The sequence below is a fragment of the Lethenteron reissneri genome, chromosome 24 (genome assembly GCF_015708825.2).
Source record: "Lethenteron reissneri isolate LAM-NWPU_2019-01 chromosome 24, ASM1570882v1, whole genome shotgun sequence".
Classification (NCBI taxonomy): domain Eukaryota; kingdom Metazoa; phylum Chordata; class Hyperoartia; order Petromyzontiformes; family Petromyzontidae; genus Lethenteron; species Lethenteron reissneri.
Genome location: NC_083802.1, coordinates 16,067,989 through 16,081,848, shown reverse-complemented (window position 1 = coordinate 16,081,848; position 13,860 = coordinate 16,067,989). Strand labels below are relative to the sequence as shown.

The 13,860-nt window shown below is 54.5% G+C and overlaps 1 protein-coding gene across 5 annotated transcripts in view; it reads right to left on the bottom strand.

Annotated features, from left to right (window-relative positions):
• Positions 1-1,053: 1,053 nt before the first annotated feature.
• The window catches only part of LOC133346688 (DNA repair protein XRCC4-like), a 48,058-nt gene continuing 35,251 nt past the window's right edge, over positions 1,054-13,860 (bottom strand). For 2 of the 5 annotated variants that reach the window (XM_061558479.1, XM_061558477.1), the window contains exons 7-9: positions 6,410-6,561; positions 4,991-5,097; positions 1,054-1,295 (exon numbers count right to left, since the gene is read on the bottom strand). In XM_061558479.1, coding sequence (XP_061414463.1) covers positions 6,426-6,561 — 136 coding nt within the window. In that variant the 3' untranslated portion in view covers positions 1,054-1,295; positions 4,991-5,097; positions 6,410-6,425. Of the gene's footprint in view, positions 1,296-4,990; positions 5,141-6,047; positions 6,562-13,860 lie in introns of those variants that run through there. The other 3 variants (XM_061558478.1, XM_061558481.1, XM_061558480.1) reach the window with 3 other exon arrangements.

Here is a 13,860-nt window from a genome sequence, read left to right as displayed (position 1 = left end):
CGCACATACTATAAAGTGTACAGACAAAACGTATCCAAACATTGCGAGGAGGTCCCCCCCAATCACCCACCAATATGCAGTCGATGAGAAGGGCCATTGTTAAGGCTGTGTTACTGACGACAGCGTTACGTTTTTGTTTACACTTGTGCACTGCTGCCAATGGAGCAGCAACATAAAATTATTTGTACAAGATGACCCAAATGTCAGGCCACATACCGGGTTATTTCATTAAATTTTAACTGGCATTGCAATATTTGTACTTGCTTGCGCTTTATTTTAATATTGTATCTAATATCATTATATAATCTCTTATCAATATCTATTTTTCTTCTTCCTGTAGGGGGCCACCTCAAGTCCGTCGTTTTTGCCAAACCCGACCAAGAACCCCAAATGAAAAGAGACAACAAAACACGGTTGATGACCGTTCCGATTGACACGAGTTATTTTTACAAAAAAAAAACAATCCTGAATTTATTAAAAAAGATAATTCATGCATTAATGTAAATCAGTTGGAACAAGCCTTAAAATAAACGAGTTAACCCCATGTTATTTGTTGGAATAAATATAACCCTGTGTGTCCTGACCTTTGGCCCACCTTGTACAGCCTGTATATTGAACTTCCTTCGCCCACCGTATACGTAGCCGACCGTGCTAACCGGAGGCGCGGGGAAAGGACAACAATCTATGGGTCTCTGTGTGAGTCTGTGTGTGTGTTGACCTTCCTTCGCACGGCGTACTTAGCCAACCGTGCTAACGAACGAGTTTTCAACCGAGATTTAAAAGTGCATTGCTCCAGCGGCTTCCTAATATCGGAAGTACACGCCGGGCATGTGGGAAGGTGCACCACCTAGTGTAGTTAACGGGCAATTAAAGGGTAATGAGAAGTCGTTCTACGAAGGCATCATCCAGAAGATGATCTCAGATACAAGGTCGTTGGAACGTGCGAGGCCGATTCAAGTGACCCGTGGTGTAGTTTAGGTTTTTTTTATCTTTCTGAAGACAAATCCGAGATGACGTCCACTGAGCAGATGGAGCGACGACACTTCCGGCAGCGACAATTCCAGGACATTTATTGATCTCATCACGTCATTCTGATTACACAATTAGGATACGACGATGACAGTCATCATCAGCAGCCATGATCTCCCCATAAGTCCTCCGCAAGCCGTCGCCAACCCTTCACGGCCAGGCCTCGATGCAACGCTCCATATCCAGCCGCTGCACCGCGGGAACCGATCTCGTGGTGGTTCCATCTCCTCGGTGAAGGACAGTCTCCGGCGTGGTGGTTCCCTCCGCTGCAACAGAGGTCGTGTCGCGTAACGGCGGGGAGGGGGGGGAGCAGCAGGTGTGGGGCAGCAGCGGCGGTGGTGGTGGGAAAACTTAGCTAATTTATTGGGTTTGTAAGAAATGCCGCTCGGCACCGCAACCCAAGTTCGGGCAGCCCCCCCCCCCCCCAACGGCCCCCTCCCGCCACAGCCCCCCAACCCCCAGCCTCACAGAACACTGGGCCACGAAGTCCAGCAGCAGCAGCGGCGGCGTTGGCGGCGAGCATCGCACACCTTTCCTCCTCCCCCGGCTCCTTCTTCTCCAACCAGCGCCACCACCTCCCGCAGCCGCAGCCGCACACCCCCCGGATCCAACCCCAGCGGGCCGGCCTAACAACGGTGCTCTTTGTCCACCTCATTACCACTTACTGGAACAACATTCAAAACGCACTTTTTCTCTCTCCCTGCCGTGGCCCGGGTTCCCCCCCTCCCCGCCCTGCCCAGACAGCCGCGTTCGCGAGAGCAGGGCGCACAAAGCGAAACTGAGTAGCGTGGATCGCGCAGTCACCCAACCCACAGTGACGCACGGTACACACGCGCACAATGTTGCATCGCTCAAAGCCAACGCCAGTGAGGATTATCTGAACCGGTCCTGGGCCTCCCCTAGGTCGACTTAGCCTCAAATTGAGTACCTGGTGCGGTGTGTCGTAAATATCGACACGAGGGAGACAAAGGCAGCCAGGCGTGGTGCTGGCCACCCACCTCCTCGTGTGCCGTGCCGGCCTTCATAGGTGTTCGCTGACAGCACTTGTCTCAACAGTCTGTTAAGGCTATACGGGGGATCTTTGTCTTTGTACCTCTATGTATCTCTGTATGAGAGAGCTGCCTACCGAAGAGCGCACACAGTACGCACAGTACACGCACAGTACACACACAGTATGCACGCAGGACACAGTACACACAATGGTTGTCCCACGTCCGACCGCATAGCCGCATGAGTGAATTCAAACCGTATGTCGCGAACCTTTGGGGGTGGAGGGGGAAGTAGGTGAGTTGCATATACAGCGCAAATCACACAAACCGAATCCGCATAAAGCGAGGGAAACCTGTACGGAACTTTTAATAGGATAGGTTGTCGCGTTTTTTTTTTTTAGGTCGACGCGATTATCAGATCAATTTTCTTTCCCGACGGAAATCACGTGCGAAACTCTGCGATACGTTCCGTTGTCCGATGATGAGAAGACAGGGAAGGTGAATTTGTTGAGCTTCATGAGGCTCGTGGGAGCAAGTGCTGTTTGCGAGCACCTATTAATAAACATTTGCTGTGCTCACACACCATGGGTCTCCCTTGTAAAATAGGCGGGCAACTGCCTAAACGGAATCATCCGTGTGACAAATCACGGTGGCGAGATGTTAACTAGCTCGCCTGGTATGCAGGAGGTCGTGGGTTCGTCTCTCTCTCTCATCATCACGGTGGCTAGGAGATGTTAACTACCTCGCCTGGTATGCAGGAGGTCGTGGGTTCGATCCCGACTCTGACCCCTGTGTATTTGGAGTTTGCATGTTCTCTCGGTTTTTCCCTCCACATTTAGAAACATGCGTTTAAGAGTATCTAGCTGCAATACATTTCCACGTCATAAGCATACTTCTCGTTAAGCTATCATATTGTGACCAGGCCGCTTCTGACAAAAGCTATAGGGCTCAGTGGGCCTTACCTGGTAAAATAATAGTTTTAGTTTAGTTTAAGTCCGGCATGGCATACGCGTCAGCGGTTTTGGCCAGCAGTGTCGTAACGAGGCGTCAATTCACCGACTGGTTTCAATTCTGAAAGCTCGCGATAACGACACACTGCATAGCGCATGTAAGAATCGAGGATTTTCTATTTGTACATGTTGTAATGCGCGATGGGGGTCCATGGGGGAGCCCTGTTGCCACGAGAGGCTGCTACCACTCACCACGATGTAAAAAAACAACAACAATCAACATCGCGATGGATGATTCCTGACCATGATTAATCGCGAGCGTGAGCGGCACGTCAATTGTTGCACCTCTACAAGTGGGCCAGTAATACGGCCAGCAGCCTTTGTCTTCCTGGGGCTGATGTTCCCATAATGCACCAGCAATGGCGATTTGGGCTCAGTTCACCTCGGCAATGTCCAGGTCTTGTTCACATACCAACTATCAGCAGCTCGCTCACACCAACAGCAACGTACGGCAGGCGACGGATGACACCGCTGCGAAAAGAGACGTTAACCTCGCCACGTGAAGAAAACACGTCAGTTGTGGCCATACCGCCGAAGAAGAAACACGAAAACTGCGCGTGTAATGTCGCGAGAAAGGCAGAGAAATAATTCCGTCTCATTGTGCGGAATTAGCGGCTTGGTCAAAACTGTTGTGTCAACCCGGCTCATTAACGTCACGCAGAATGGGCCACGGCCGCCAGTGCTGTGCGACGAACCGTCTCGCGTAGAAGCGAAAGAGACGCACACGCGGGCACGCGCCAGCAGGCCAAGGCAACGGCGATGCCAGGGGAGCCACGATGCCAGCGAGCCGCTCGCATTTTAAAAGCCCCTCTCAGTCTGCACGTTCGGCGTGCAGACAAAGGCAATGAGCCCAGTTGGCAGGGCACACGGATCGCCTCTGCCTGTCATTGCGACGCCAGCAATAAGGAAGATTAGCCACGGTGACCTCTGAACTCCCCCACCTCCCCCCTCCCCCCTCCCCTGGGGACACGTGGGGAGCGGCGGTCTGGCGTTCCCTGCCAGCGCAAGTGGAGCGGCACCGCTGCTCAGCGGGGCACGCAGACGCTCAGCCTCGCCAGGTTTGGAGCTGCCCTCGCGTCTACCTCGCGTCTCATCGGTCGACCTCACCCCTCTCCTATGTCGACCTCACCCCTCTCACCCGTCGACATTGAATCAACTTCTCCTGGAGAACAGCAAAAACCGCAAAGTAATAATCACAATAACCGTCAGCGAGACCGCGCTCAGACAAACACTGGCTCCTCTCCATCAAGAACAATTTAGTGGGAGGGCAGGTTAAGAACACGTTATTGCTTGCTGACAGATGAACTTTGCCAATTCATTCACCGCGTGCAGTCGGCCGTGCGCGCGCGTGCGTACGTGCGTGTACGCGCGCGTGTACGTGCGCGTGTGCATAAAACGTGGCGCTCCACCAATAATACCGTACGGCGGTGTTGCCAGATCGCACGGCTCACGGGAGGGCTACGGTGCTCCGGCTTGGACCTCCGGCGGAGAACCGAGACGACGTTCCATCAATCACACGCACGCTCCCGCATGCACGCACCCTCGCACGCTCGTTCGTTCACGCGCACACTTTCCGCAGGCACGCACACTCGCACACACGCACCCTCGTTCGTTCACACAAACACAGAGAGGTTGATCCGGTCGGCCGACGGGAAACAAAACGTCGCTCCCCCGCTGGCCGTGCGGCAAGGCCGAAGGCAGCGTGCGCTCTACCGACCCCCCCCCCTGACCGCCACCCACGGGCACCATTTGGTACGCGAACCCGGAGAAGGGAGCCTTCGGCGGGGGAGACATGAAGAGGCGGTAGGCGGTGTGGTTGGGGAGACTTATATAAAGGGACAACCTCATTCAGACACCCGTGCCAAGAACCCCAGTCAGACCCCCCACAAGGGTGCTCCCCCCCCCCCGCCCGCCCGCCACCCTTCGTGTCTTCTCCCGTCGCCGTAGCTCTTAGCCGGCTACCTGGCGGCGACGATGGCGATGGACGGGCGCTGGCGCGCGCTCCCGAGGGCCGCCGTCACCCGAGCGGCTGAACACCCGCGCCGCCGCCCAACACTCCTCTTGGGGGGCTGCGGAGAGACGCGGCGCACACGCGGGGGGAGCTGGAGGGGGCTGGGGGCGCGTAGGGGAGGGACGCCGGGTGAGGGGCACATGGTCACAGCGGAGGCAGAAGACAAACGATTCACACACGGAGTTCGCTGGTGGCCGTGCCTGACAGAAACATGACTCACGACAAAACATATTCTCTTCATATGTAAACATGCCAAACTGCACCCGCGGGAGTGCACGTAAAGTACGTAACTGTGGATACCAATGTTTAATCGTTGAATTGCAGACGTGTGATTCTGACGCTGATTGAAGGGCTTCGTTGTTGGTCATGGTGGGCGGGGCGGAGTGGGGGATTTTTTTGACCATACTTCACCATCATGGTTCTGAGCGGGTTGGTGAAGGGAGAGCCCCAGGACCTGTTCAGGCAGCAGCTGTCGATGATGTTAGCCGTGTCCGGGTGTCAAACTCGGGTCGCCAGGTTGGTCGCGCAGTGCGTGAACCACTGCGCCACCCCTCCTCACCCCCGAGAGTTACATTCACGTACGTGGAGGGGAGTTGGGCTAACGATCGTGGCATCCAAAGGAGAAAACGGTGTGGGGGGAGTCCTTCATCCAGCAGTGGATAGCTCATGGGCGATGGTCATTAGATAGGCGAGTGGTGGTATAACGATCATCCCACTGCCTTACGAACCCAGTCGTAAGTATTGGTAATTTATCGCGGCTTGTGGCATTTGTAGATTTACTCAGACCCTAAGTGGACACCTGGCACTATGTGTGAACATCAGCAGCGAGAGGGGGCAGGTGTTGTGCCGACTCCACCACCACCGCCGCCACTGCCACCACCACCACCGCCACCTTGTGCCTCACGCCGGCCTTAATAGGTGCTCGCTAACAGCACCACGGCTCAGCCAGCAGAATTAAATTTACCTTGCGTCTCGCAATCTACGTCGCCCCCCCCCACCCCGCTGGCTGTGCACACTCCTAACAAACCGCTACCCCTCCGACGCGGGGCTCGCAAAGAGGAATGTCGCCGCGCAGCTCGAACGATACGAGCTCTTTCGTTCGACCCCAAATTCATCACCGTCATCATCGTCGTCGTCATCATCATCATAATCGTCGTCTGCACCACCGACCCCAAAAAAAGAAAATAAACCAAGCGGGCGCCAATGGTAACTCGCGGCAAAACACCGGCGTGCACACTAATGCACGGAACCCGACACGTCTTAGCGGGGCCGCGCGTTGCTATTACGTGGGCGTTACAGATATGCCAAGCGTTTCCGAGGGCTTGGCTTTTAAGAGGCGAGATTTAAACCTGAAGGCCATCATCGCTCACCGTCGCTCGGGCGCGCCTAGAAGTCGTACAGCAGCTCCAAGGTGTCGTCGCTGTTGCCGCTGCCGCCGCCGCCGCGTGCGGCCTTCCGGAGGCTCTGGCGGGATGCGGTGGTGGGCTCCGGTTGAGCCGCGCCCCTACGGGTCGGCCTGGACCTACGGGGGGGTCGGAGGGTGGATGGGGGGAGGTTGGGGGGAAAGGGCAGCGGGCGAGTTCAGAAGGACGCGTAAAGAGTCACCGCCCCCACGCCGAGTCGAGTGTGGGAACGCTCGCCGAGAGCGTGTGGCAGCATCCACCCTCGAGTGCCAACCCCTGGCTAGGGGGCCCTCCTGGCAAAGCCCCCCCAAGCGAACCCCCTTCCTCGGGGGCCCTCATGGCAAAGCTCCCCCGAGCGAGCCCCCTTCCGAGAGTTCCCTACTGGAAAAGCTCCGAAAGGGAGCTCCATTCCGAGTGGTCATTGTGAAATTCCACATTCCTATGGTGGGTGCCATTCTCGACATCGTATGACCGCTGTTGGCGGGTAACACAGTTAACGCTCCATTCTGGTTGGGTGGCACCATGGTTTAGAAATTGCGACTCACTGTTTGGGAGGTCGCAAAATTATACCCTTGCTAGGGGTCAACTCATGTCTTCATTCATGCCGCAATAGGCTTGCTTGACCATATTTCACCACCCTGGTCGAGGCGACTGGTGAAGTGGGAGGTGGCGGTTCAGATTTCACTCATCACTGCCGTCAGGAGTGGCTGAGAATCAAACTCAGGTTGCCAGGTTCGTAAAACGGTACACCAACCAAATACGCTACCGCCACACCCATTACCCGTACACATGAGCTCATTATTTTCCACACGTGAATCACTCTCTGACTTACGTGCTGCGTATAGCTTTGTAACAACAGAGCAAATCATTCATTTGCCGATTAAAACCAGTGGTACAATCGCACACGCACACGGAGCAGCAGATCGGTTGTTTCACTTACAACTGAATCCCCTTGGGCCCTCTGGAAGTGACGCGCGCAATCGCGCAGCGGATTATTTTTCTAAAATCACGTTCGCTGTGAGGAACACGCATCGCCCGGTGAGCCCTACACACGCCGCGCGTCGTTTCGGATAAGCCATGTGATCAAGAACGCTCGCTCGCGATTGGCCTCCTCGCTGCCGTGCCCGCCTCGTGCCATATTGCCTGGCGAAAGCGGCTACCGGTGATGAGGCATGCCGGGAACCAATTTTAAGTTAATGGGGTGGGGGGGGGGCAGGGGATAACGACGAGCTGAGGCCGGCCCATGTGAAGTATCAGACGAGGCACGCGAATACCAACTCACTGAGGGGGCCCAAAAGGGCGCCTCGGTGGCAAGATGTTAACGACCTCGCCTGGTATACAGGAGTGCCTGGGTTCAATCCCAACACCTGACTCCTGTATATTGGAGTTTGCATGCTCTCTCTCCCCATGCACGCGTGGATTTTTCTCCGGGTACTCCAGTTTTTCCCTCCACATTTAGAATCAACATCACGTGTTAAAGAGTATTTGGCTGCTACGGATGTCCACGTGATAAGCCGCTTCGTTGAGCTATTATTTGTGGCCAGGTCACTTCTGAAAAAGAGCTACGTAGCTCAATGGGCCTTCCTGGTAAAATAAACAAAAAATACTTTATCGTAGTTTGTGTGTCTTGTATGTGCTGCCGCCCACAGCGTAAAAAAATACGTGCAATCGCCCCACGCCTTGCGATGAACCCACGCCGTGCGGGAGACGACGCATGCTACTTTCACTCTCTCGCGGTCTCCCCAACCACGCTACAGCCGGGAGGCGGTGGGGGGGGGGGGCGGCGCTGTGTCAGAAGTGCAGAGCTCAGTCTCCGCGAAAATAAACAAGGCCGAGCGGAACGAAGGGGGGGAAAAAGTACGGGCACGATGAGGAGTGAGGGAGAACGGTCGAGCAGCGGCGCACAAACTGGATTTCGAGATGACAAAAAAATGCAATAATACAGAAACTAAATTCAAATACAAACGGTGCAGCAGCAGCAGCAGCAACAGCGAAGTGCTGCCAGCGACGGCGGGCAGGCGGGGGTAAGGAGGTAAAAGTTTGTTGACGGAGTTGTCCCTCCCCCGCACCATCGATTAGCACGGTTGGCTACATACGGTGCGAAAGAAGTTCAACGTACGTACGTACAAAATGTTCGGCCGCTGCTGCTGCCGCTGCCGCTGCCAGCGGGCACGTTTGGGGATTTATTCTCGCGCATTGGCTCGCTCGTGCGATAATCTCAACGCGCCAAGTAAACACCACCTCGGAGGCCGCCAGTGAAATTACATCAGCACCACCCCCCGAAGCTCGAGAGCGATGGGTTATTGTTGTTTTTTTTTCTCGTCGTTGTTCACACACTCGCTCAAGGCCCGTTCCGAGTCCCGCCTGACGCCGGGGGTGCGGGAGCCTGTCTCCGAGCGAGTTGATTCGATTTGCGTTGTCGGGGTCTCTCCCCCAAGCCGAGTTTGCCGCCGCGGCGATGCCGGCGGCTGTTACGGTGCCGGCGGTGGTAGCCGTCCGTCAATATTTAGAAATGAGATCAATTTCAATTTTTTTACACCGCAAATAAAGCAAATTCAAGTCGGCGTCTAAAGACTGCGACGAAGAGTTTCGCAAGAGGCCCACCGTCAGCCAACTTTGAGATGCCACACACTGCGGACGGTACGCAGTGTGAACGGTACACGAGGTGGACGGTACACACTATAATAGATGGTAAACACTATAGAGGGCACACACTGCGGACGGTACGCAGTGTCCCATACTGCCCGGGCGCTGGCAACAAACGCCAACGCTCTCACCCTTGTGCACCGCGTGTGGCCTTGTGAGCGTGCGTGAGGTTCCATAGAACGAATAATTAGGTGGGGTTTATGAGCACTCGCTGGGGCCTCGCTGTGCCAGCTCCTGCCGTTTGCAACTCCGTGAACAAGATGGGAATTGACCTACTGCTTGGCCACACCACACGTACAAAGACAAAGGTACCCCCCGTGTAGCCTAAACAGACTTTTATGGGGCAAGTGTTGTGCTGTTAGCAAGTGACACCTATGAAGGCCGAAACGATAGTAGACGGAGGGGTGGGTGGCTAGCACCGCGCTACAAACCCGGCGACCCGAGTTCGATTCCCGCTCATGGCCACCGACACCAGTGACGATTATCTGAACCAGTTCCGGGCCTCCCTTAGGTCGACTCAGCCTCAAATTGATTACCTGGTGCGGTGTGTAAACATCGCCACTAGGGATTGAGACCACACGTACACATACGCACGCACATATGCACGCACAGCGGGTTGGCAGGAGATGTGGCTAGGGTTGCCACCTGTACTGGTTGTTTCCCCAGGATCGCCCTCTTTTCGGGACAGCTGCTGCGCCGTGGAAGTCTGCAAGCCTTCCCAAATGGACTATGAGTGGCGGCTGTTATCAGTTGCATCAAACAATTCACCACACAAGACAACGCATGCACATGCAGTTCTTCCCTCTGGCTGTCTTGCGAGATGTTCTTCTTTGCATGACGAGCGACGGTTTCTTAAACTGCAAAGGTGGCAACACGAGGTGTGTGGCGGGGGAGGAGGTGAGCGGAGAGGGGCAGAGGAAGGACGGGCCGCCAGGGTGGGCTGGCGGGGGGAGGGGCGGTGCAATGGATCGTGGCGATGTACGATTGTACAAATTATCGTCGCGTCCGCTACGCATCCTCCACACTTGGCGGTGACGTGCGGCGGGTGATTTCTTTTTGAAGCCGCCCGGCCGAATCGCAAAAGCCAAACCAAATGGCGCAAGGAATGTGATCGATGTCGGGGGGGGGGGGGGGGGGATCGTCCCGTGCGGAGGATGAGAGAGCAGGAGCGTGACTCGTCGTCAATACGGGCGGACGATCGCACCGGCCGTGCTGTTAAAACACAATTTGACGTTTTGTTATCGACGTGTCAAACGGGCACTAGGAGTGGGAACAAAAGTTTGAATTTCAGAGAGAATTGGAGTCAAGTTACTTTTTGGCTACAGCAGTGGTATCTTTGGAGGCAGCTACCATTACTCTTATTATCATCAGCATCACTGGCTCAGTGTGGGCTTGGGTCCACTTGGGCCAATATTCTCGTTCAAATCGTGCTCTGTCACTTTGTTCTCCCGGATTTTTCTGTTTGCGCATAGTCACTTTAAGATGTTTCTTGTTCATGTTTTTGTTTGTTGCGGTTGCTCCCGATTCAAGAGCCAAATGGCTCACAGGGCTATACCAAATAAATGAACTGAACTGAAAATTGAATTTTAAATCTAGATTGAAAACTCTTTATAACAGTTTTTTTATGTTAAGTTTGTTGACCTTCCCCCGCACCTCCAATAAGGATGGTTGGCTATGTACGGCGCGAAAGAAATTCAACATACATACAAGGTTACTTTTTAAGACCGCTTTGATCAATTACTGATTTGATCAATTACTGCTTGCCAAACACTTTGATCAATTACTGTTTGCCAAACACTGTGATCAATTACTGCTTGCCAAAACACTTTCTCCGAACAGGCTCAACTTCTCACAGTATACTATGCCGAATAACCTCAAATTAACGATTGTAGTTTTCACCGTGCTTCACCACCCACGCTGGTGAGTGCGAGTCGGTGACAGCAGGTCGGTCGGCGGAGGGGGGGGGGCAGTACCGGTTAGCCACGGCGGGGGAATCGAATTTGGGTTTGCCGGGTTCGTAGTGCAGCACAGCGCAGTGCGCCACCGCCCCACCCCACGCATAACCACGACCCCGACCCTCGTTAGAGCAGCGAAAAGCTGGCGCGATGACGCACGGCGCGGCAATTTAACTTTCTGGAGAAAGTAAAATGGTCCACTCGGGCCGGGCCGACAGGGGCCAATGTCGCTCCCTAAGCCACGTCCTTGGCCCCCCCTCTTTCCACTCCCCCCCCCGTGCCTCTCACCCCCCCACCGATGTGCAATCCAGATGCCGCCACTCCCGATCTCCTCGATCATCTTACTGGCTCCTCGAGCTGCCCCCCGCCCCCCGCCCGCCTCCCACCCATCACCACCCCGTCGCTGCATTATTCATCTCCGTCGGTCCCGTTGCGCAAATTCACGCCGCCGTGCGTCACGCTGTTCGGTCCGCTCGCTGCGCGTCTCCCATCTCGAGGGGCAAATGCGAGGCAGCGAGGCGAATCGATCTTTTATCCTTAGGCATTGTAACATTTCTGCCAGAGGTAATGCAATAATAGAAGCTTTGCGAACTCGCTAAAGCTTCAGCTGAGTCACTCTTTATTGTTTGGGGGTTAGAAAAAGCCCTCCCCCCCACGCTTGCAATGGTTTGGAAAGAAAGAGACTACATTTTGTTGTCCTTCCCCCGCACCTCCGATTAGCATGGTTGGCTACGTACGGTGCGAAAAAAGTTCAATGTACGCACATAATTCGTCGCCTGTACTCGGCCGCACCTCTTCGACACAGACGATTCCGCGATTCCGAGTCGACGGAAAATGCGAGCCGTGTGATAAGTTGCACGACGGCGAGCGTGAAAGTAAGCGGGCTTGGGCAGGGCAACGTCGCGAGAAGGGACGATGGACGATGACGACGACGACCGTCTAGAACGGTTCACGGAGTGGCAGCTGAGGAACGGAACGCGTTCGAGAGGGCTTCCCCCGAGAAGGCGGAGCGACGATGAGATCAGTTCGAGTGCAGGTGCCAGGTTGATTGTTGCATCATAGGCTTTTGTGAGATGTGGCGGTGGCAGGGCGGTGGTCGCTGATGGGGAGGCCTACATGCAGCAGTGGATTGATCATAGGTGATGATGATGATTACGATTATAGTAGTAGCAGAAGTTTTTTGTGATGGAGAGCTCCGAAGGGACACCGCTTTTGACATGCTGCTGACAGCACCACTGGAATAAAGTTGGAGAGGAGAAGGGAAAAAAAGGGACAAAGATGCACTGCACAGGTTGTTGGCGATGCCTGCTCATGTATGTCGTATGGAATATATACTAATACTCCTGCAAGCCTCTATGGGCTGCTACACTCATCCACCAAAACAATATGAAGAGAATCAAATCATGGATTCAATCGCGAACCTGAATAGCGACAAGTTCATCGCGTCAGGCGAGTGGGGAAGCATCGAGCCTCTAATCTATGGGACAAGGACTTCATATTTCACTTTGCATATTCCTTTAAACACACACGCGCACGCCACCACTCATTCTGGACAGCGGCTGACAGACCACAGCTGCATACGTAGAGGACGCGGGATGAGGCAGGATTTAGGGGTTGTAGGAGGTTCAGCCAAGGAGAAAAAAAAAACCCAAACCATAAGCTTTTGGGACGCGAGGAAGAAGGGGAGGGAGAGAATCGCGGAGCGAAGCGAAGCCAATTGTCGCCGGACAACACGGACGAACAGCCGGAGCACGGCGTGGAGCGACCTCGGTAGGATCCGCGGATTTGTTGGCCTTGCGTCGGACACACACGTGCTGCAGCCTCTCAGTGATCAAAGGCCGCGTGGCCTTGTTTAAAAACGGACATCTGGGCAGTGTCAAAAGGATGGCCAAGCGTGCACGCGCGCGCGCATACACGCGTGCGCACACACACACACCCACGTGCCCACACTTAGAACTAATAGGGCAGCACATGGCGCGCGACGGTGAACTTGGAACCCCGGCCCTCATTACGATCATCATTATAAATCACCGCCAAAATGACTGTGGAAGTCGCGCGGCACCTTGAACGCAGAGAGCAGAACGCCGGCCATTTCCCCGAGTGTGATCGGCGAGTCAGTTTCTTGTAGTTTAGCTGTGTACGTGCACGTACGTGCGTGTGTAAACGTGTAGGCGTGCGTGCATGCACCGTGTTTTTACTGCGCTTGCTGTCTCTTCTGGGGTTTTTTTTTTCTTGTCTCCGAATGAAATGTTTGCCCAGCCTGCTTGCGGTTGAGAGTAGGTGTATTTTCACGTGGTTGAACATAAATATAAATACATTCAGAAACCGATTCTCTAAAATAGTCGCATTTTCAATGATCTGTCGGCGCGCGCCCACCCACCCACGCGTGCGGAGGAGACGTCTCCACTTTTTAATACCAAAGGCGTATATTTTTTATAGCGAGCGTCTTTCCCACCCTTCAAGGGCACCGTGAACACTTTAATCTTTTCAAAGTCAATTCGCCAGGGGTGTCTCTCTCGGGACACGACGGGGGGGGGGCGGTGGGGAGGAAAGGCCCAGGACCTCATAAACGTCCAACGGAGGCACACGATTGAACCAAAGTTTGCCGGGTTCGTGAATCGACCCCAGAGAGGAAGAGAAGGAGAGGAAAGCACGCGCGCGCGTGCATAAAGCGTTCACGCTTCGTGCGCTTTCGTCAATTCCGCCCGAATAAAATAAAAAGCAACGACGCCTTTTTATTTTCTCCGTTGGCCGCGATTGCTTTTGCAGATTTTCTCAGATTGGCAACGGCGATGGGAAGACGATAACCTGCGGGAA